This window comes from Mytilus galloprovincialis, chromosome 12 (genome assembly GCF_965363235.1).
Source record: "Mytilus galloprovincialis chromosome 12, xbMytGall1.hap1.1, whole genome shotgun sequence".
Lineage (NCBI taxonomy): Eukaryota > Metazoa > Mollusca > Bivalvia > Mytilida > Mytilidae > Mytilus > Mytilus galloprovincialis.
The window spans coordinates 66,124,749-66,150,016 of record NC_134849.1 but is presented as its reverse complement, the minus strand read 5'-3'; the positions used below and the strand labels follow the sequence as shown (position 1 = coordinate 66,150,016).

Genomic DNA, 25,268 nt, shown 5'->3' with positions numbered 1-25,268 from the left:
CCTGTGCCCTTTGTCCTAAAATTTTGACATTTTTCGACTGAAAAGTGACAATCTTAGCCCTCCGTAGATATGGAAGATGACGTTATTCTGGTAAATCCATCTAATACAACCTTTATATAGACAGAGTCATTTAAGCGGTCTCGGGTAGGTTTTCGCTATATATTTTAAATATCCAACTGGCACTTTGGGCGCTCCATAAACATAGAAGACAAGAAGTGTACCCAAATTCCTTTTAGTCACGTTTGTATCTACCGATTGACTAAATGTCTGTCAAATATTAGAAAGATTGAGAGATCAGGGGGCTCTCACCATTACCCTGTGCCCTTTGTCCTAAAATTTTGACATTTTTCGACTGAAAAGTGACAATCTTAGCCCTCCGTAGATATGGAAGATGACGTTATTCTGGTAAATCCATCTAATACAACCTTTATATATACAGAGTCAATGATTTGGTTGAATTTTATGGACATTGAAAGACCCGGGGGGTCTCAACCTCATTTAAGCGGTCTCGGGTAGGTTTTCGCTATATATTTTGAATATCCAACTGGCACTTTGGGCGCTCCATAAACATAGAAGACAAGAAGTGTACCCAAATTCCTTTTAGTCACGTTTGTATCTACCTATTGACTAAATGTCTGTCAAATATTAGAAAGATTGAGAGATCAGGGGGCTCTCACCATTACCCTGTGCCCTTTGTCCTAAAATTTTGACATTTTTCGACTGAAAAGTGACAATCTTAGCCCTCCGTAGATATGGAAGATGACGTTATTCTGGTAAATCCATCTAATACAACCTTTATATATACAGAGTCAATGATTTGGTTGAATTTTATGGACATTGAAAGACCCGGGGGGTCTCAACCTCATTTAAGCGGTCTCGGGTAGGTTTTCGCTATATATTTTGAATATCCAACTGGCACTTTGGGCGCTCCATAAACATAGAAGACAAGAAGTGTACCCAAATTCCTTTTAGTCACGTTTGTATCTACCTATTGACTAAATGTCTGTCAAATATTAGAAAGATTGAGAGATCAGGGGGCTCTCACCATTACCCTGTGCCCTTTGTCCTAAAATTTTGACATTTTTCGAATGATTTGTTTTTGTTTTTTTGGTGTTCCATTTATATTTCTATTGATAGTTATAAATATTTCTAGAGTTATGGGTTTTTCTTTTTGTCTTAAGAAATATTATACACAAAAGTACATCTTTGAAGTCGTTTTATTGACAAAACTCTATATTACATATAGACAAATATGTAACATGAAAAAGGGTTTATATTCGAGGACAACGAGAAATTACGACGAGAAATTACGACAGCTTGAAAAGGTAATTTAACGATTTCCTACGTATTTTATCAGTCTTTTTAAATATGAAAATCATGCTTTTTATGTTATCAATAATTTAATTTTCTTATAATTTTTTTCACTAAATTTTGAATATCAAACCGGCTGCTAGCAGCCGATTGGATATTGAATATCGAATAACGAATAACGAACCGGCTGCTAACTTCACATACATAAATAAAAATAGAAAATATCTGATATATCGCTTTATTTTTTCTACGTGTAGACGGTCCTCACAATGTGGTTGAACCCGGGATATGTTTATCTTGATTATCTTGTATATTATAAATAGATTTATGACATTTAAATCTCTTTAATAATCGTAGTCGCTAGTCTGAATAATGAATTTTCAGTGTTTTTTTGTTTATCTTAAACTAGCATGGTTATCTAAGGTCTTCAAATTTCATGAAATTAATTCACTGTTTGTCGAGACATTGAACAACTTAGGGTTTACATTTTGTACAGACATTTGTCAATCGTTCACTTTTGATTGTAAGTTGGTTGCATTTTCAGAGACGTTCATGTGCATTATATTTTTTACCATGTTTCTTTCATTAGTGTATATAGTGCTTTCAAAGAATATTTATATTTTTAATCGCATAATGTTAAAAATCTTGAAAATATATACAATTTAGAAATACACAGACAATTTACTAATACATTATTTACATATGCCATATATATTAATCAAAGACTTTTACTAAGTCAATACGTTATATTTGGACCTGTTAGATTATATTGATACTCGGACTTTTTCATCGGTCAATTGATTATCTGAACAGGTTTGACCTCGTTGAAAGTCCATAATTGTTAAATACCAGAATCTGAAGTTGTATTACCTGAGCACACTTTTTGTTATCTATTAGAAAAATACGACTTGGACCATTTCAACAATGGATGATCTGACATATTGTATGCATGCACTAACTGGCAGAGAATGAAATAATTGACAGGATCAATTTATTTTTCAGATCTAGAAAGACTGTTATAACTACTACATCTCCTGGTTAATTGAATATACTTAGTGCTAAACCTTCTGTTTGAGCTTCTGTCAGGAGCCTGTTAATCAGTGGTTGTCGTTCCTTTATGTGTTACATATTTATTTTTCGTTCAATTTTTGTACATACATTAGGCTGTTAGTTTTCTCGTTTGAAATGTTTTACGGCATTTATTGTCCATATAATTTCGGGGACTTTTCAGTTATAGCGATATATTGGCTTTGCTTATTGTTGAAGGCCGTACATTGACCTATAGTTGTTGATTGTTATGTCATTTTGTTTCTTGTGGAGAGTTGTCTCATTGGCAATGATACCACATGTTCTTTTTTTATATCATCATCATATAATCCAGTTGTTATTGGACGTCATTCTAACTTAATTTTTAGTTTCTCTGCATTTTTATTTTGTTACTTCTTATTTTTTTATATTAGGTACTTATATAGTATGTATAATTGTTCACATTATCATACTCTTGTTGGGGTCTTTGTGAAAATAAAAACTTGAAACCAGTATACAATTATGTCCATGGTGTTACACATATTCCTTGGTGAAACGGAGGTATTTAGTTCAATCATCTTTCCCGCTAATTTATGACAATGTTTTTATCATGTGATCAAGTTCTCTCCTCTTTGTTTACAAGGCAGATGGTATCCGCAGTACATCCTCACATGACATCAACACTATGTCTGTTGTCTCCGATGAAACCCCAATAATATATTCCCAATCACATGTAAAAAATGACTACTCTAAAGGAACAGGAGCGGTACTTAAACCTCCTTCAGGTAATTAAATTTAGGAAATTACCCGTGGCGATCAGAGTCCATCAGATATGTATATATGTAGCAAATGTTCATAAGTTTGTAAAGAAACATAACGCTGTGCAGAAATTTTCGTAAGTGGTGGTCGACGGTCTGCCTCACAGTGGTTGCAGTCCATTTGTGCTTCAGTGATTACTTAATAATTAATCATTTTTTCCTTTAAAAAGGGGTGGGGGGGCTATTGGGCATGAGGAATCCAAGTGCATTCGCCCTGATTTATGTTCGCATGTATTTGTACAAAAGAAACATGTGAAAACATTGATAGTAGTAATTTTAAAATATTTATTGTATGTATGTACATCAATAATTATGCTATCCATTTTAGCCAAGGCTCTGTGTTGAAGACCGTACTTTGACCTATAAAAGTTTATTTTTACAAATTGCGACTTTGATTGAGAGTTGTCTAATTGGCACTCATACCATTATACCTCAGTTATCATTTTCTATATTAAATAAGTACACAATATCAGTGATCGGGAAGGACGTGCGCCCTGTGCATATAGCGCAGATTGACAAGAAATGGCGCATACAGTGACAAATGTAAGCGCCCACGTGGCGCACGATATTTGTTACTTCGTTTCGAAACGTTTAGATATCGTCAAATGAATTTCCGATCGTGTTTCGTGCCGCCATGTGTGTGTACACAACTGTGTAATGTTCCTCCAATAATAGGAGCACCTATATATTTTTGGACGTCTCGGGTGTTCCCTATCATAATAGAACCATGCGATTTAACGTCTCAGTGTTTTTCTATTGGAATAATGGAACCATGCGGTCTAACTGATAACCCGAAAAACGTAATTTACCATCATTCATGATATATATATCTTTTTAAAACAACTTTAATTGTGAAATTTGGCTGGTACAGACGAGATTTAAGTCTAATAATAATCTCATTTAGTTTAGCTTTCTATTATTTCCATTGAAGAACCCCAAAGACTTTTTAGGAATATAGTTTTTGTCTTCATTAAAGACGCTTAACTGTCCTTGTCATTTTTTGGTCTTTGGCTCGTTTTCACATTTTGTAAACATGACTTCAGCGATTTGTTGTTATGTTCTATGAATAAATGGTACTCTATACTGTTATTCTTGTCACCGTGATGAAGTTATAATAATACAAGAAGTGCAGAGGAAATGCCTGAAATGTCCTCTGATATGGAACGTCTGGAATAAGTATGGTATCGACGAAGACCCAAATTTAATGTACAAAAAAAAACATGAACATGAACAAAGCAACAGTACCAGTTTAAACATTGTAAATAAAGGTTGACTTAAATATTGTTGGGGTTGGAAGAAGTTATTGTATATTCATTGAAATTGAAATTACAAAATCACAGGAACAATCTGACAATATCCATGATTTTATTTAAAATCATAAAGGTAAGTATCAACACCTCTTTGCCAAAATATACTGATACTTTTTTTTTACAGAAGTCAATTCAAATGGCCCACTCATTTGACAACATTGCCCATTATTTTTTTAAATGGCCTATTGAATTTATTTTTGAGGGGCCCTGGGCCCATACTGAAAAAAAACTTCCAGATCACTGCAATATTTTTACTATTTTTCCAGTTACGAAGCTATGAACTATTGGACCGGTCTTAACAGTTTCCAACTATTTGACCTCAGTCCTTGTGAAACTATTTGACCAAATTTAAGCCTAATTATATTTCAAATGCAGCTACAGGATTGGATAATGTTGAAAATACAGCCAGAGAGATGACGTTGCATTTTACCTATTGTCTCTAGGGTTAGAAGTCAATACGGGACGTAGCTTTAGCATAATTTCAAAAGTTTTTATGAAGTAAACATTAAACAGTTTGATTTGGTTTCTGCTTTATATATTACTATAGTCGATTTATCCTTACTAAATATATTGTCTGTAGTCTTTTTCAATATAATAAAACACTTACTTACTGGATTTTCCTTCGGGCCAATAAACTTGCTATTCTTTTCTGATATACCAGGCCTCTACAATAACTTTTTTTTCAACTTGACCAAAACTTACTTGTCGGAATGAAATTGTAACTTGTCCAAAAAAAAAATCTTAATAATAACCTTTTTTGTATTTTAAGTTGGTTCAAGGAACAAAATGAATTAAAACAATAAAACAGAATTTGATTTAATCTTTTGAAAAACTTTTCAAATGTATGAGTCGAGAACAACTGAATCTAGTCATGTCACAGGACTTAGGTTCTAGTTTTCATCAAAACCAAAGTCTCATCAGACTCTGCACATGAGGCAAAGTCTGATAGACCTGTCAATGTACACTCATCATGCTCATTGGATTTGTATCCTGATTTTTTAAGTTGAAATAGCTTTTATTCAAATACAATCAATAAAAATAAAGAAGATGAGGTATGCCAATGAGACAACTCTCTGCGAGAGACCAAATGACACAGAAATTAACAACTATAGGTCACTGTATTGCAGGTATTTTTTTTTGAAGCAACAGAATAAGGTAGGAAAATAAGGTACTGATTTGTCTTGGTCCTAAAATGTCTCCTGGGTTGCCAAACTGTCTATTAATCATGTCTATTAAAATATGGATCCTACGGTGCCAAACTATTAAACCAACAGTACTGGAAGCCAAATGTTTCCAGCTGGTGATGAACTGTCTTGTAAAGTAACTTGTCTACAAAGCGCATCGCTGAATCAGATCAGTAAGACTGGTTTCTGTGAATAGTATGCATTTTACCTGTTAAAAAGTACCTGACAAAGAACCAGTTGTAAATTATCGATTGCAAGTGGTGGGGTCTTGAGAAATAAAATTTCAAAGTTTCAAAGTACGGTAAACAGTCAAATTATTATTTGTTTTTATCTTCTTTCCTTGTTTTTTGTTTATAATTACTTTGTTCATCAAAGTTGGATGAAATTTATTTTCTGCAGAATAATTTTACTTGTCCAAATGTTGTCTCGTCGGACAAGCTTGATATAGCTTTTACTTGTCCGACCTTTTTTCCCTCTGGTATCGGACAAGCGTTATTGTCGAGGCCTGTATGCAAATGTAATAAAACACTGACTGGATATTCCTGGAATAGTAAGTTTATTGTCCCCTCAGATACAATTGTTATGATTGCCCTGGGCTATTATTAATTCTTCAGGGCAATAGTTGCACCTCCGGGACAATAAACTTGCTATTCCACAACTACCCAGTCAATAATGTATGTACTTATTGACTGGGTATGAGAGGAATAGTATATTTATTTTCCCTGAGGTGAAAATATTGCCCTGAGGCATAGCCGAGGGGACAATAAACTTACTATTTCATGAATATCCAGTCAATAAGTTTACAAAATGGGGGGGGGGGGGACATACTATTGTTATATAAAAAAGCAGAAACCCAATATTGTTAAATGTTTACTTCATAAATATTCGCTAAGGATGTGTTCTGATATCAAACCTAGATAAAATAGGTAAACCAGGGTGTCTCAAAGTCCCACGGTATTTTCAAAATTCTCTATTCCCCTAACTACATTTGAAATTCCACCAAATATAATGACGCGTTCGGTCAGTAGTTTCATCCACTGGTCCAATAGTTGGAAACTATTGACCAGTCCAAAAGATCAATGCTTGCAATTTGAAAAAAATAGTCAAAATATTGTGTACTTACATGACTTAGTTTATATAGAAAATGTTAACTGAGGTACAGTGTATAATAAGTATATCTAATATCATACACTTGAAATTCAGAAACTATTGTGAGGGTTTTGTCAATGTGAATAATGTACATCACTGAGTGAGTATCACATTGACATGATTGATAAGAATTCACATTGTAGCATCTGATGAATATATAGCTACAACTTTCTTCTGTCATCACAGCAATAAATCTTGCATTTTTGTCCATTCTTCAAAAATTGTAATGATAAATGCACGTAATAAATTCTGAAATTTACAGTTTATATATGTTTACTACATGTATAATTATAAATAAGTATTAAATTTGATAATGGTAACAAAGAAATAATAATGTTTCACTGGGAAAAAATACATTATATTGTCTTATTTTATCCTATTCTGTTGTCATTTAACTCAGGATGCCATGATAATTTATAATTTAAGGAGAATGTTTTGGAACCAGACATTTCCTTGCCTTTATGGCCTTTCTAGGATTTGTAAATGTCTACTGCTTGAGAGTCAACCTGAGTGTAGGATTGGTTGCCATGGTGAATGACACGGATACAACAAAAAATACCAGTGATGAAGAAGCATGTGCAGGCCCTGATTCTGGACAAAATACTACGGTCAAAGTGGTTTGTATAAATCAGAAGAATAGTAACCTTTTTATACGACCGCAAAAAAAATTTTGGATTGTATAATGGTATAATGTCTTCTGTGTTGTCTGCGTCGTCATCAAAAGACACATTTGGTTTCCGGACAATAACTTTAGTTTACTTTAATGGATCTCTTTGAAATTTGATAAGAAGATTCAATACCACAAAAGGAAGGTTGTGATTGATTGTGGGGTTGATGCCCCTAAGGCTTAAATTAAAATATTGTTTGTTTGCCCTTTACCGACCGACCCTATAAATTCGTTTTGCCTGAAAATCTTTTATTTGTATTTACCAGCAAGATTTTATTTTATTTTATTTTTTTGTTCCTACCAAAAATCTTATATTTGTATTTCCCACTCAAAACTTGTTTACCGGAATCCTCAGGTTTTATCTTTACCGTATAAAGTCTACTCCTTTTGGTATCACGTGAGCGTTTGACATGAACACTTGCATTTAGAGTTTCAAAGCATTTGTTTGAAATCGATGTTGAACGCTTTGAAAACATGATATGACGTACGTTACTCTTTATACTTGAAGAGCAGGGTTCATTTACAAAAAAGTTCGTTTAATACAAAATTATCAACGTGTGTACAAACTTTTTTGTAAACGGACGTTGTATTCTATGTAGGGATGGCCTTTTGTGATCCGTAGATCAGGATGATTATGTTAACAATGCCTTCGACCAGCATTGCTATATTATTTATATCTGACATGAACCAAAGGTGACAAAAGCCTGTAAAGTGGAGAATATTTGGCAGTAAAATCGCCTAAGTTTTCCAAACAGATCATTTAATAAATGCGATGTACAATGTAGAATACATGACAATTGAGTTCAAGTCTTGTAGCATTTTTATTGGAAACCCAGGCACACACGAATATTTTTAAACACTCTAGGGACTTTTTCTACTAGTAATGTATGTCTGCCCGGACATATTTTACCAGGACAAAGTTATCTCTTACAGAAAACCTTTGTGTAGAGGTACGTAGTACAGAATATTAGTGCACTTTCAGGCATATAAATGTTGAAAATATGCGGCACAGCTCTATATTTTGATATTTGAAAACAAAATAGTCGTGCATATGAATTAACTTCACATTCTACATGATATCTTTTTTTCAAAACTTCCTGGGACTATATTATACTAATAGTCCCAGAAACTTATTAGCAAAACAGACAAAAATGACATTATGCAGATTTTGTATGTATAAAATAAAATATTATACCTACCTGCCTACCCATGACAAAAAATATACCGAGCCAAATTATTTTTTTTGGGAAAAAAATAAAATATTTCACCTACCTACCTACCCTGTTTCAAAACATAGGGTCGGAAAAGGGCAAACAAACAATATTTTAATTTAGGCCTAACAGTTTAGAAATAAGGGGCCCAAAAGTGGTCTAAAACAAGAATTTTTCTACTTTCAGGATAATTACTTGTGTACAAGTATTTTAATTGCTCTGAAATGGTACCACAATGTTTAAAACCACAAGTAGAACGTTTGGATTCCTTTTTTGGGGTAATGGTGCCAACAGTTTAGGAATTAAGGGTAAAAAACAGGCCAAAAACTAGTATTTTGTAGTATCTGGACAATAACTTGTGTGTAAGTGTATGGATCTCTCTGACATTGTACCACAAAGTTCCATACCACAAAAGGAATTGGGGGCCAAAAAAGGGCCAAAACAAGCATTTTTCTAATTTTCAGACAATTACTTGTGTTTAGGTGTATGGATCTCTCTGAAATTGTACTAAAAGGTTCCATATCACAAAGGAAAGGCTGGTTTGGAGTCTGTGGAAAATTGCTCTAAGGGGGAATCAAAAAGTTTTTTTGGGGAGGGGTCCAATTTGTTTTAAGGGATCCAATTTTTTGGGTATTGTATTGTGCAATAAACTTATAAGATCTTGACATTTGGTTCGTGTCAGAAACCTATATTATGTCAAAAATTTGATCACAATCTGAAATCAGACAGTATCAAGCTTGAATATTGTGTCCAAATTTGCCAATACTGTTCAGGGTTCAACATCTGCGATTGTATCAGGCTGCACTCAGCGAAGCATTTTATTAGTATTAGTTCATGTAGTATAATCATGCATATGATAATAGGAGAGATACAGCTATAATTTACATGTAGATGGATTTTGTTAATATCTAAACTTAGGATTTCTATTGAATACACTAAAATTTACATTTGATATGAACATGCACATGTATTTTGTTTTGATTAAAAGAAACATGGTGTATACAAACATAACATTTATATGTTTCATTGGCTGACAACAATAGTGAGGCAGATATGACTGCATATACTCTCTATGAAATTGTCAAAGCAATCCATAAATATAAACCACAAGGCTTGATATAATTCTGAATTGCATGGCAGTAGCAAATTTTAAAATGTAATTATGAGAAATTAAATGCTTCTCTTTATTTAATTAGTAAAGGGTTGTTAAAGCACACATTAAATGCTTCAGTTCTTAAATGAGACATCAACCAAACAACAAAAATTACAAAAAAAAACCACCTTGAGGTCTACACAGAAACTTCAACAAGCTCTTTAATTCAAATTTGTGAAATATTTAATGTTCCAATGAGAAAGAGCTAGAAATACACAGATATGGCAATTAGACATACATGTACATTTTGTATGTTGAACTTACAATTACGTTATTTAGTTACAAAGTATTAACAAAGTTGACTATTTGTAACTAACAAGAGGTACAATAAAAAACACATAAAATTGAAATCAGTACATGTACTTACAAAATGGACTTAACTCTTAAATAGATATAAGAAGATGTGGTATGAGTGCCAATGAGACTTCTCTCCATCAAAGTCACAATTGTTTATTTGACACTATCAAATATGTCTATAAATAAACTAGTTCTATTTGTAATTTAGGGAGAGTTTAACTGGGACCAGAACACACAAGGGATCATACTTGGATCATTTTTCTACGGTTACATCTGTACACAGATTATTGGAGGAAAGATGGCGGAGATAATTGGTGGGAAGAGAATGTTTGGTTTTGGTGTACTGTGTACCGCTGTACTGACAATGTTGACCCCACTGGCTGCCCGAGCTGGACTCGGTTATTTTATTGCCCTTAGAATTGTGGAAGGTATTGGTGAGGTGTGTAATTTTATTCATATCATGATTTGTCAGAGATCCCAAGTCATTATGAGGGGGGGAGGGGTCGGAGGGGTCCTGATCCCGAAATCCTGAGATTTAAAACATAAACGCCTGAGGTCCCGAATTTAAAAAAAATTAAATAATAACATCCTGAAATTCGAAAAAAGAATTCCCGGATCACGAATGGGTCAATCCCAAAATCCAGAGCTTACAAACTCTTGATCCCAGAGTCCAGATAAAGGCCCTTCCCCCCTCAAGTATTTATGGTTACCTTTATTTTTGGTGAAAAAATAACATGACTCGTGAAAATCTGTTGATTTTTTTTTTATCGTCTAAACGAAAAGTACATGCATAAAAAAATATCACCAACTTCATTTGGCAAGAATTTTTACAGTTGTTGGTCATAGAGGTAACCCTATTACAATTTTCTTACACAAGGCACAAAAAATTGTAAACTATTCAACTGCATCAGTTTATTTTGATATTTTGTTTCACTGAACAAATTTTAAGACAAATTCACACAATTATGATTTGAAATTTTCACAGTTTATACAACATTCACAACAAATGTGAAGATTTCAATTACCCGAAGTATAAAAAACGAATATGAAAAATTAATAAAAAAAAAAGTCCTGCTATTAATGCCAAAAACTAATTTTATTTAAAACCAAGTATTGTTTATTTTTCAGGGTGTAACTTTCCCAGCTATGCATGCCATGTGGGGACAGTGGGCTCCTATCTGGGAAAGGAGTAAACTAGCAGGGTTTAGTTATGCTGGAGCACAGTTAGGTACAGTGATAGCCATGCCTATATGTGGGATTCTAGCTGACTCTAATTTTCTTGGTGGATGGCCATCAGTATTTTATGTTTTTGGTAAGTGTTGAACAGTGAAGAGTGAGGGCCTAGCAGGTGTCATACCACCAAATCATAATAGGTCACTTCCTTTTACATATTTTTACACAGCTGATAAATATGAAAACATTATCTTAGTAATGATTCTAATTCATATAATTTAAATCTAGAAATATGAGGTCAATTGGAGATAACTCTACAATTAAAAACCAGCCAATAATTTCTGTTTTTGCCTTTCCAAAACAATTATCTCCAAGAGAGACTTGTGATTAATCTAAAAATATTTCCTGGCGGCTAGTTTTTATTGGTGGAGGAAGCCTGAGTGCCGGGAGAAAACCACTGACCTTCCATAGGAAAACTGTCAATCCTAGTCAATTAAGATTAGAGTCGAGTGCACCAGCAGGAGCTGGGTTCTAACTCACAACTTCAGTGTTGACCTAATAGTGACTACAATATAAATTCCTTAGACCATTGGCCAACGAGGCCACTATATGATAAATGCAGCTGTGATGTAATTGTAATATTTAAACTTGCATTTTGGAGTTTTTGTATGAATAAAGCAGGATTTTTTTCTCAATATCGCAAAAACTAAAATCACATTTTGGTATAAAATTATAAAATTTTCTTGTTTTCCTCTGAATTTACTATTGTGACGGCATGAAAAAAGGCGACCATGTCTGATGACGTCACATAGAAAGAACACATTTTTTTGCAGATCAGTCGCAAAGAAGGAATAAGTTTGCCTGCATATTGTTTGAAAATCATTAGAGAAACAGATCTCACCACCAAATCTCGTGTAATACAATATTTATCCACTCTGGACAGTTAAATTTTAAATATTAAAAACGCTCGGCAAGGCTCAAGTTTTAAATTTGAAAATTTAACTGTCTCGAGTGGATAAATATAGTATCACCTCGATGCAGTGGTAGAATTTATATGTATCTGTTGAATGTATTTAACATTTAATTATAAATTTCCAGCTTTACTAGTCCACTGCTCATTTAAAGTTGATCTTTTCACTAAAAATTGTACAATTTTAGTAAATTTCATCACAGGACTCTTACTTCTGACATATAGTATCATTTGGTCTTTTGGTTGTTTGTTGTCACGTTAACAATCATATCAAATTTTCTAATTTTTTGTACTGTGGATTCATTTTATTTTTCGTTGATAATGTAAAAGTTGCAATTTCTTTGATATTTGATTTCGTGGTTTGCCAAAGATTTTGTTGTAACAATGCCAATAGGAGATGTGTTCTTTGTTGAGCATTTAATTTGGTTGTTTACCTATACCATGAAAATTGGTTTCCATTGAATAATAATGAGTCAACAGTAGAAATACTGTTTTCATGTTATAATTACAGGTGTATTAGGCTGTGTATGGTTTGTAGCTTGGATGTTACTTGTACATGATACACCTGCCAAACATCCGAGGATATCTAAAGTAGAGAGAGACTATATAGAGAAATCTATAGGTGTCAAAGAGGTAGGTATTACAGGTGTATTAGGCTGTGTATGGTTTGTAGCTTGGATGTTACTTGTACATGACACACCTGCCAAACATCCTAGGATATCTAAAGTAGAGAGAGACTATATAGAGAAATCTATAGGTGTCAAAGAGGTATGTATTTCAGGTGTATTAGGCTGTGTATGGTTTGTAGCTTGGATGTTACTTGTACATGCAACACCTGCCAAACATCCTAGGATGCCGGTAAGGCGTTTTTGTCTGTTCAAGCTAAATTTGAGTTACTAGTGTAATCATCAAAAATCAAAAACAAAAACAAGATAAAATAAAATTGAGAATGGAAATGGGGAATGTGCCTAAGAGACAACAACCCGACCATAGAAAAAAACAACAGCAGAAGGTCACCAACAGGTCTTCAATGTAGCAAGAAATTCCCGCACCCGGAGGCATCCTTCAGCTGGCCCCTAAACAAATATATACTAGTTCAGTGATAATGAACGCTATACTAATTTCCAAATTGTACACAAGAAACTAGAATTAAAATAATACAAGACTAACAAAGGCCAGAGGCTCCTGACTTGGGACAGGCGCAAAAATGTGGCGGGGTTAAACATGTTTGTGAGATCTCAACCCTCCCCCTATACCTCTAGCCAATGTAGAAAAGTAAACGCATAACAATACGCATATTAAAATCAGTCCAAGAGAAGTCCGAGTCTGATGTCAGAAGATGTAACCAAAGAAAATAAACAAAATGACAATAATACATAAATAACGACAGACTACTAGCAGTTAACTGACATGCCAGCTCCAGACTTCAATTAAACTGACTGAAAGATTATGATTTCATCATATGAACATCAGGCACAATCCTTCCCGTTCGGGGTTTAGTATCATACCATCATAACATATATGAGAAGAACATAACCCGTGTCATGAAACTGAATCTCCTCAATATTTCCTTCAAGTGATATTATTCAAAAAGAAAATCTACACGGGTATTGTAAACACATTACATTCAGCATGTTCAGATGGAAGATTGAAGGAAAAAAAAACACTTTAAAAGACAATTTTTACATCAGACTTAGATTATGGTAAAATTTATGGCTATACAAAAGTGCCTAATATGAGCTCTAACATCCTAACCAAAGTCTCTCAATATTTCCTGATCTGTGTTTCACATTCTGTTCTATGCTTCTAATTGTGCTCTAATTATTATTATTCAATCTTGATTTATGTAACAAAATATTGACTTGCCTATTCCACAGTAAATAAAATGTTGTAAGATATAAAAACGAAGATGTGGTATGATTGCCAATGAGACAACTATCCACAAAAGACCAAAATGACACAGACATTAACAACTATAGGTCACCGTACGGCCTTCAACAATGAGCAAAGCCCATACCGCATAGTCAGCTATAAAAGGCCCCGATAAGTTTTTTGTCAGTAGCTTCCATATAATTTGTATTTAAAAAGCAATGATATTTGCATGATTTGGAAATCTGTGTATATTTTGTTGTAAAAATCTACTTTTAAATATATTGCCATGCCAATTGAAAGAGAAGCTTGAAAAAAATGACATGCAATATCTTTGAAGCCCAGGTGTTAATAATGAAAATGATAAGCATGCATCATTTTCAAAGAACAAATCCAATGATGATAGCTATCAATATAGGTGGTACATAACGCTACAGGGAGATAACTCTGTGAAAATTAAATTAACGTTTTAATCGCTTTATTAAGAAATATTACGCTTCTTAATGATCAAAATAATCGTGTTTGTCCAACTGCTATATATCTGAAGAAATGTTCCAATAAAGTGAGTGGTTCAAATTTTTGAAATTTTTAAAATTTTGTCAAAGGATCAAAGTAGATATCTTGTCAAAATTTAAGGAAAATCAAACAAGACAAATGAATTTTTATCAAGGTGTTTGGGACCACCTTAATCAGAAACATTTTTTTACAGAAAATGCCGACTCCATGGTTAGCCATTTTGACCTCTCCAGCAGTGTGGGCAACCAGTGCAGCACATTTTGCCAATAACTGGGGATTTTATACCATGTTGACCTGTCTTCCTACTTATATGAAAGATGTACTCAAGTTTGATATTAAATCTGTAAGTTCATGTATGTAGTATTAAGGTAAGAAAAGATTGGGAAAATACCAAGAGATCAACCAATGACAATAAGTTGAAAAAAATATTGCAAAAATGCTGCCAAAAAATTTATCCTAAAAATTGCGTCCCCCCTTTGTAACCTCAACGTTAGCGCTAAAGTGCACGACGTTGCTGGCAGACAATGTCGACGTTATCTCTGCAAATTACCGGCAACATTTTTTCAGATGTTTAAAAATTGCTTGGAAAGTACTATCTATAAATTGGTTATATTGTTTCCGGAAATAAAATCATGTGAATAACAAATACCTCTCTCTGTTTGTGATCAAAATGAGAAACATCTCAAGAAAAGTTATAACGGACTGTTGATAATTTTTACAGCTTTTAAAATTAAAGACTCAGCAATTTAGAACTTGACATACAGGTACATTTACTGTACACACTCGTATATTATTTCATACCGTATGTTGACCTCTATATTTGTTTTGTTTTGTTTGTTGGGCTGCTGTTTCATTACAAATATTCCATAAAATCCTTTTATTTACGTTTTAATCACTGAAAAATCTGGTTTTGTTGATACAAATTAAAAGTTCAGGTCGTTTGGACAGTAAATCAAATTTAACGCGCATTGCAATTCGAATTAGAATTTACGTTAGAACGTGAAACATTTCGAATGCGAATTAAACTAATTCGAATTAGTGAATGCGAACCGACTTCGAATTATGTGTGAACTCAGCAGTATCCCGCAAAAGGAACTTCTTTTTTTGTACATAAATTGCAGCACATACATTAGGCCATTACTTTTTTTCGTTTGAATTGTTTTACATTGTCATCTCCTGACCTTTATAGCTTTATAGGCTTTGCTCATTGTTGAAGACCGTTCTGTGCCCTATAGTTGTTAGTTTCTGTGTCGTGTTTGTCTCTTGTTGAGAGTTGTTTTATTGGCAATTTTACTGCATCTTCTGTTTTATGTGGTCAGAAAACAAAAGCAAACTCTTATAAAGGAGAATCTCAATTTCATAAAGAATGCTCTTGTTCATACAAACAATGAAACTATAACTTTGAAATTTTTTATTTGGCAAAACCGATTGGATTAGTTGCGATTTAAATCCTTCTCTCATAGCGTAATTCTATTGGTAAATAACTTTTATATTTTTTTTTCACCATAGCGCGTACATAAAATATGGTACGTCCATTCCTGTGTCTGTCCTTCCGGTCCTTCTGGTTAATTACATTTTTCAAGTGAACAATTGTTGCCAACTTTTTATAAAACTGATATCCTATGGACACATTCGAAATTCAGTGCATATCAACTATTCTTTATAAGAGTTATGCCATTTGAAAACATTGATTATATTGGAAATTGCATTGTATTTGCTGACATCCCATCATTTCTCTAATATATTTACAAAAAATATAAAGAATAAAATAAACAGCTGCGCTACGAGCGCATGATAAGCCCATCGTGTTATTAAAAAACATTATACATGTTTTTAAAATAACACGGGGGTTGTATAGGAAGTCATGCTTGACTCATTCAATATTTTTGCTCAATAGTAAGTTTGTATATCACAATATGTTTTAATATATGATCCCCAAATTGAAGCTCAGTAAAAATTCAAGAACTCAAAAATGAATTAAAGAATCATCACAAAAAGTATACAGATCTTAAGAATAATTTAACTAAAAAGTCATGAAAGTATGTGAAGTTTTATGCAATAATTATAAATAGTTTCTGAGATACGGCGGGACGTGAAAACCCACTCTTTTTGTCATAAACTCAATTATAACTCTAAAATCAAATTTTGAATCATTCTCAAAAAGTATATACAGATCTTCAGATTATTAATAATATATGTAAATTTTTAAGCAATAGTCATAAATCTTTTTTGAGTTACAGCGTGAACTGTGAAAAAAAACTGTTTTAGTTACAAAGTCCTGTAGCTCAAAAAGTTCACCAAAAATTAAACAGATCGTTTGACCATCAGAATCGGGCATCATGATTGAAAAAACAACCATTTTCAGTTTAATGAAATTTGGATAATATGCTGTTCCATGTTCACGACAGACATTTGTATACTATAATAGGTCCTGTAAAAAAATTACGGGTGTATAAACATAATTATTGTTGGCTACTGCCTTTTGTTAGATAAATACGTGCAACGTTGAGGAAATAAGAACCTTGTTCTTTTATATTAGCGGCGTGTACCTACGTTTTCGGTATTAGTTTTAAAATATCATTGGTTTCCTGTGCTGCAATACAATTTCATGGAGGATGAATGATAATAAAAATGATAATTGACATGCATGATATTAGTAACACCAAAAGGATTAGTTGTCTTGAGATTGCTCACTTTACATTATTTTGTTGAAGATCTCAAAGAAACAGTAATTTGTTTTATTTCTTCTGATGTTATTAGACTGTTATCCTGTTAGAATCAAATGCACTAATATTAATTGTGTAGAAGTAAGCATGCGGGAGAAACAGAAATTGGAGCATCGAAATTCCACATTACGTTTCTTATTACGGAAAATTACACGCATTACGTCCCGCAAAAAGTGACGTTTTGCGGGAATTCAAACGCTTAACGTTGCGCCAAGAGTAAACTCCCTTGAAACTGTATCGGATGCCCTTAATACACAACGTTAGAGTGGGCGTGTCGCCATAAAAATTGATAACGTTGAAAATAAAGCTAATTCTTTTAACCAATCAGAAGACAGTAAATACACCAAATTTATTTATTTATTGTTGCAATTTTTTAAGGATGGATTTGTATCAGCTTTACCTTACCTTGTATGCTGGATGAGTATGAATATATCATGTAATTTGGCAGATTTTATCAGGAGCAGAGGATTTCTGTCTACTCTTAATACTAGACTAGTTATAAACTCATTTGGTGAGTATCCATTGTAAATAAGGAATGGGATAGCAACCCAATAAAATGTTAGACAGAAAATTATCCAGAGAGAAACATATATGTGTCCTGGTCTCAGAAAGCAAGACCTAGGGTTTGCTTTTCAAGAGAAGGCTGTAAAAACAGCATCAACAATTGTTAGGTTTTCTTCCTAAGGTAGTTTTATAGGATCTACTTGTGATACATCAATGATAGTTTATATGAAGTTGCATTGATAACAGTTTATATCTTTTTGACATTAACTTCCAGGCCCTTCCTCTTTGTTCATGATCTAGTGACTTTGAATTAATTAGAAATTTGCAAATTTAAGTTTTCTGCTTAATTAAGTTTTCAGCAATTAATGTCTCTTCAGTGATGTTAGAAATCGAAACAGTATTTTGGAAGGCAATATAATTTGCCTCAATTTAAGATAGACTCTTGAATTTTGAAAGATTCGTATTAGGATGAGCAAATCATATAAACCTGAAGGCAAATATAATGCAATCCCAAACGAAAAAAAAGTCTAAATTGTTTCTTCAATTATATACCAAAACATGAATTGAAAAACATAAAAAATTCTACAAATAAGATACATATTCAATGTCATGTTTTATTTTCCAGGTCTCCTAGCTCCAGCTATACTAATGTCCTGTATAGGACTGGTAGGTTGTAATTATGTGGTAGTAGTTGTTATGCTGACCTTTGCTGTAGGATTAGGAGGATTCTGTATGGGAGGTTATAATGTCAACCATTTAGATTTAGCACCTAATTTCTCAGGTAAGATCACATTGAAGAGCATATTTCCACCTCTAGTGAGAGCCTATGGTATAGATTGAGCAAAAGGACCCTTTTTTATGTTAAACCAATTTTCCTCAATATCTGACACTGACAAATGAAAACAATAATTTTTACAGAAATTGTATCTCACTAAAATGCCTCTTAAACATTATTGACTTTGAACTTTGCTTTCATGATAATGTGACCTCTATATATATGTTTTCCAATTTTTGTTTTTCAGTTGCTATATGCTGTAGCTTGACTATCATACTGTGCACCCTCATATTGAAAATACCTTTGCATGTATAATCATAACATCTCTTTATTTTCCAGGTACATTAATGGGCATTACCAATATGATAGCTACAATACCTGGTTTTCTTGGACCCTATGTTGTAGGAGTTTTAACCAATAATCAGGTAATTTTGAGGTATATTAACAAAAAGATGTGGTTTGAGTGCCAATACAACAACTCTTCATCCATGTCACAATGGGTAAAAGATGTTATAGGTCAAATTACATACCTGTCAACTGAACCGTATTCTGCGGGTGTGACCCGAGATTTTCACAATTCTGAGGGATCACCCGGGACACCCGCCGGGTCATTGAAATAACCCGGGAATTTCGAAAATGACCCGATTTCACCCGTATTTCTTAGCCTTGAGATCGATTTCATAAGTAATATTCCTTTGAAATACCGGCAAATTCGTAATTCTTCCATGAACAGGAAGTTCATCTAGCTATGTAAACTGTCAAATGAAGTGACCCATTAAGTACATGGCTTCACTTGACAGCTTTGGTGTCAAACACACTGTTCATTAACACCAATTACCTTAGCTTAATAATATAAATAAATTGCAATTTTGGTTTACAAACATATTTCAACTAGAGAGTTACTTCCCCTTATTTGTCACCATTCAAAATTATTCCTTATATTAATGTTTTATGGGTGAAGAAGATTAAATCATGAAAATATAAAATTCAAATACATATTGAAAAATAAGTTTTCATTATTTTTATACCTTTATACAATTTTTTAAAAAAATTGAAAATTATTTTTTACATTTATACTTCCTTTAACTGTATTACTATATTTTATCATAGTACAATTTCCTTCTTATTTGGAAGGTGATATGATTTAAAGCTACATAGCCAGTAGTCTCAAACATTTTAAAATTATTTTTGACAAATAAATTCAAGTATTTCATTATGTCAAAAAAGTAAAAAACAGAAGACTGTGCTACACAAATTAATTAAAAATCTTTAAAAGTGCAATGAAATAATAATTAATAGGATTTAAAATGACTTAACCAAGTGAACATGCATTGATGTTTTGGTATCTTTGATATACATTATAAGAAAATGTACCATAAATACTGAAATTCAGCTCGAAAAAGTTCGTACACGTTATGACCTGAGATTTGATTCTTCAATGCAGGTCATGACCTGCATTTTCATCGTCACAGGTTGACAGGTATGAAATTATGATAATTAATGCTTAGTTCACTGTTACATCTTGTTCAAAGGTTCAGTGCAAAAGTTTTTCGTGTGGCTGTTTCACCAAAAAAATATATTTTCTTATTGTACTTCCTCCTTTTTGTTTGGAGGACTAGATCTATACAATTTAAGGATAATCTCAAATCAGTATAGTTTATGTAGCCTATAAATTTTAATTCTTAGGGTAGGAATAATCAACCTATTAATTACAGTTTATTATATATAATTATTATTTTCATTCCTTAATCCTCATTCAAATCAAATTTGCTTTTTATACGAATGCAAAAATTTGGTCGTATATAAGTATCACATTGTCGTTGTCTGTGTCTTCCGAAGACGGATGGTTTCTTGATAAGAACTTTGGTATAAGTCAAAAGAAATCAATAAAATTTTAATACAAGGTTAATTACCACAAAATGAAGGTTGTTGTTGATTTTTGGGGTTATGGTCCTAACTGTTTTGGAATTAGGGGCCAAAAAAGGGGCCCAAATAAACATTTTTGTAGTTTCCAGACAATAACTTGTGCTAAAGAGTATGAATCTCTCTGAAATTATACCACAAGTTACCATACAACAAAGGGATGGTTAGGATTGACTATGGGGTGTTATGGCTCAAACCATTCAGAAATTAGAGGAAAAAAAGGGGGATTTTTTTTCTGGTTAAAGTACAATTAAGGTGGTACCCAACACTTTCACTAAAATTAATTTGGCTCGTTCAAATTTCATAAAGTTTTGACAAAGTATATACTTTGTCCCTTTGACAAAAATATAAAAATTTCAAATAATTTGAACCAACCGTTTTTTCAGAAAAATTACACTGGTTATATAGCAGTTTGACAAAGACTAATTTTGATCATTTAAAAGCTTAATATTCCATTAACAACATAATGTAATTAAAACGTTTAGCTGATTTTACAGAGTTATCTCCCTGTAGTGTAAGGTACCACCTTAAGACAATTTAAAAACAGTCTAATCCAATCCCAATTTAAAACAACAATGTTTAATTACCTCCCTTACACTGCTTGTAAAATATGTTTTAAGAAATGATGATTGTCTTGAGGTGATTAGCAGTCAATTTATTTTTAAACATTATTAATTAATAATGGTTTTAGCTATTACTTTATATATGTATGTCATTTTATAATTTAATACCTGTATGATGCATTTAAAAGGGTGATTATGGTTGCAAACTTTATTAGAAATTTAAATAGAGATTTTGACTTTATCATGAGGGATTGATTTTTTTTGGAAGAAGGGAAAGGGGGCGGTGATAAAAAATTGGGGGGGGGGGTAAGAATTTGTGTATGGGGGACTATTTTTTCTCATTTCTGATTTCACAAAATTAAAAAGAAAATGTCTTCAAATATTTTTTTTTTGGGGTTAATATTCAAATATTCAACAGGATAGTATACAGGGGTCAATTTTATATAAGGGGGGGGGGGAGGGTCAGTTCGCAACAACATAATGTTTTGCACAAAAGCAAAAAATTAAATATAAATTCAAATCATATAACCAATTTGTAAGTTCTTTGACTACAGTTATTCTGTTGCAGAAACCTAAGTGTGTCAAATATTTAATTACAATCCAAATTCAAACCTGTATCAGGCGAGGAAATTGTGTCCATTTTGGCCCCAACTTTTCATGGTTGGACATCTGCGATTGTATCCAGCTGTGCTCAGCGAAGCCGTTTATTTTACACATGTTACATGAGTGAATTCATGCACTAAAAAAAACCAAAAATTTGAACTTTACTTAAATATCTGACATATTAAGAAATACGTAGATGAGTTCAACAATGTTTCAATTTTGTGATGTTATTTAAATATAAAATTTAAGCTGTGCTGGATGAAATTTTTTGTATGACCTTAATCAGTACCATTTAACTTGATAAAAACAATAAAAAACTCTCATAAAGGTGAAGTAATATTTTTCTATAAAATCAAAATTCTTCCATTCCAGGAAACAAGAGGGCAGTGGCAGAAAGTATTTTATATATCAGCAGGAGTTTATGTGGCTGGTACTGTTATATTTGTGTTATTTGCAAGAGGAACAGAACAGTCATGGAACAAGCCAAATGGAGGCTTGTCTTTCCGTAACAACAGAAACGTTTCATACTCGGTGCTAGAGGGAGACAATACAGCGAATGGTGCTATTGTTAATCGATAAAGTTTATTAATTTAAAACAATTTGTATAATGCCATGGATACAATAGTCTATTTGTCAATTCAGTAATTGGCCTTATGATTGGAGATCTAATTGTAAGAGTTGTTTCCCTTAGAAGAGACTTAGATTATCATCACTATAATAAAGCTAGTAGAAAAAGCAAGTTTATCTAGGTGTTATGAATATGATTAATTACCTTTTCAAATCTTTTATTTACATGCAATCTTTTGTTACCTTAAAACATTTGATATTAATTATAGTTATTTATCAATACAAAATTGGTTAAAATGCATGTACTGTGAATTCAGAAATTACTGCAATGTTTTTATTATTGCAAATAATGTGACAAGGTGGGTATTGCAATAATTAGAACTTGCATTCAGATATCTGGTACATACTTTAGTATGCAGATTTTCCTGAACCTGGTAACTCGTATTTAATCCATTCTTCAAAAATCGCAATAATAAACACCCACAATAATGTCTGAATTTACAGTATCAGTTTAAACTCATCAGGCTTTGTATGAGTAACAAGTCTAGAACAAGTCTTCCTTTTAACGAAAGGAAACAACTTGTATAAAAAGTTTGTAATAACTGAATCAGATTAGTAATTGGCATATAGATTGTTTTTTAGTTGTTTAGTTAAGATTATATATGAGATTGTAGTTTTTATTTTATTTTTATAAGCATGTTAACTTGAAATATATGTTCACAATAATTTACTGTTGCTATCTTAATACATATACCAATACAATTGCTAAATATTTATAACGGTTGTTAACTGGCTAATGTGGACCAACTTATTTTATTGACCGATATATATGGAATACAAGTTTTTCTTATATGGTAAACTTGAATCTTCTCTCTGACAAAACCATCAGCAAAATTGATAAGTTTGTGAAATATCATTGTAACTACATAACTTATAAAAATAATTTGGTAAACATTAATCTAGCTTATATGTTGTATTAAGGTTATGATAGCTGTAGACAGTGAAAACCTAGCCACCTGTTTAAACATGTTAAAGTACATGTGCAAATGTTTTTTGTAGACATTCATTTTTTTGGGCTTTGTTTCATCAGGGCATTCACATATTATTTTTATTTCATCTAGTTAAGTTTTATCAATTGTGGCATTATTGTAGTATTGTAATGAAAAGAGTGATCTTCAAATCATTTAGACAACTGAGATATTGCACAAGCATTACTCAAAATGTTTTAGATTAAAAAGTAGACCGCCTTTGTAAATTTCTTTTTGAATGAGGGTTGGTTCTGTCTAAATTCTCTGCATGTATGAATGCATCAAAACATTACATTTATGATAATATAATATTTAATTTTAACAAAATTTATTTAGTATACATTGCTGTTATTCTGTGAAGAGAATGTGTTCTACAAAAAATGAAAAAATAAGAATGTTGTATTGAAGTTAGGTTATTTAACATTTAACTAAATTGAAACAACATTACTAAGTTGTAAAACCTTAGTCTGAACTATGCGCCTTTTTGAACATGGATAATGTTTTCACAATCATTTAATTCAGTTATATATAAATTTTGAAATCATTTGATTTTGGTGCAAATTTGGCCCCAAATCAAACCTTTGTCTTGATAGTTTTAATTGAAATTTAATATTGTAAGTTAAAATAGTATACATTGGTTTTGACAAAAGCTAATAATTACATTGATTTGATATTTCTTATACCTGAATCTAGATAGTGGGTGATAATCTAATTCAATTTTAACTCATATTTTTGTTTCACAAAATAAGTGAATATAATAAAATTGAGAATGGAAATGGGGAATTTGTCAAATAGACAACAAATAGAAAAAACAACACCAGAAGGTCACCAACAGGTCTTCAATGTAACGAGAAATTCCTGCACCCGGAGGCATCCCTGAATATAAATCTACTTTTTCTAGGTCTAGTCATATTGTGTTTTGTGTAATGTGTTAGAATATCTTGCCAATATGATATTATATATTATAAAAAACGAAAGTACAGGTTTAAGAGTTTTCTGAAAACGAAATTAAAACTATTTTTAAAATTGGTAAAGGTTGTAAATTGATCTCAATTTAGAAAAAATGAAGGGGTAAAATGATTTAAATGTAATATAACTAATTATCCTTTATAGAATATATTGCACTTGCAGCCTTTTGAAACCTGCATGGGAAAATATTTACCATTATTCATGTAGTTAACTATATTTTGAACTGATTACAATACTTTGATGTAAACCTTACACTACATTTCTGAAAGATGCATTAGATTCACCAATTTGATGTAGTGTATGACAGTTCCTTTAAGTATATATATATATTTGTTTAAGATTTCAGGTTGACCTTGCATTCCTAATTGTTAGATATTTTTTTTCAAAGTATGTGCAATATATACATGATACATAAGATATCAAACTGCCTGTGATAATTTATATTTTTCGATATTAAATTACAAAATCTCTTTATGTTGTTTATTTAGCCTGTTTCATTGGTACGGAATAGAGCATTTAATCGTACTGAAGGTAAAGAAATTTCTGAGACCTGCTTTGAAATTAATGATGCTTTCACATAATTTTAAGATGCAACAGTAGTATTATGTTGTATTTGAAGCAAATCCTTGTTAGTTGGATCTGTATAATGTAAAATGGCATGTGTATAATGTATAAAATGAGATATAAAAATGCTAGAAGATGGCCAAATAGTAAGTTACTATTGAGAAATTGGAAGTCGACTATAGAACTAAACACATCACGATTATCGTATATTCTCGTTTGTATATGTGAGTTAAACAACAAAGATAAACTATATTACATTTTACTGGCATATGAAAAAGTTAGTTTAAGAAAAAGACTCATCGGTTGTGGATGATTGAATGATTATTGTCAGCGGCACATTTTGCTATATTGTGGCGGTTAGTTTTGATATGGAGCTCTAGAAAGCTAGAGAG

At 32.3% G+C, this 25,268-nt stretch overlaps 1 protein-coding gene across 3 annotated transcripts; it reads left to right on the top strand.

The window, feature by feature from the left end:
- Nucleotides 1-2,961: 2,961 nt before the first annotated feature.
- On the top strand, nucleotides 2,962-24,140 carry LOC143054590 (sialin-like). 3 transcript variants are annotated; one of them, XM_076227604.1, is made up of 10 exons: nucleotides 2,962-3,122; nucleotides 7,225-7,415; nucleotides 10,335-10,565; nucleotides 11,255-11,438; nucleotides 12,916-13,037; nucleotides 14,848-14,997; nucleotides 17,759-17,891; nucleotides 18,510-18,665; nucleotides 18,999-19,084; nucleotides 22,121-24,140. In XM_076227604.1, exons 1-10 carry the CDS (start codon nucleotides 3,023-3,025, stop codon nucleotides 22,325-22,327), a joined length of 1,560 nt encoding a protein of 519 aa, XP_076083719.1. In that variant the 5' UTR covers nucleotides 2,962-3,022; the 3' UTR covers nucleotides 22,328-24,140. The 3 variants fall into 3 exon arrangements, with proteins under 3 accessions (XP_076083719.1, XP_076083720.1, XP_076083718.1); XM_076227605.1 differs by lacking the exon at nucleotides 12,916-13,037 and adding an exon at nucleotides 12,781-12,902; XM_076227603.1 differs by having other exon boundaries at nucleotides 12,781-13,037.
- Nucleotides 24,141-25,268: the final 1,128 nt, after the last annotated feature.

Bases quoted from the DNA above. Each gene is read 5' to 3' on its own strand.
- LOC143054590 (XM_076227603.1), top strand. From the start codon at position 3,023: ATGTCTGTTGTCTCCGATGAAACCCCAATAATATATTCCCAATCACAT. The intron at 3,123-7,224 runs GTAATTAAATTT...TTATAATTTAAG, and splicing joins GGTACTTAAACCTCCTTCAG to GAGAATGTTTTGGAACCAGA. The intron at 18,666-18,998 runs GTAAGATCACAT...TTTATTTTCCAG, and splicing joins TTTAGCACCTAATTTCTCAG to GTACATTAATGGGCATTACC.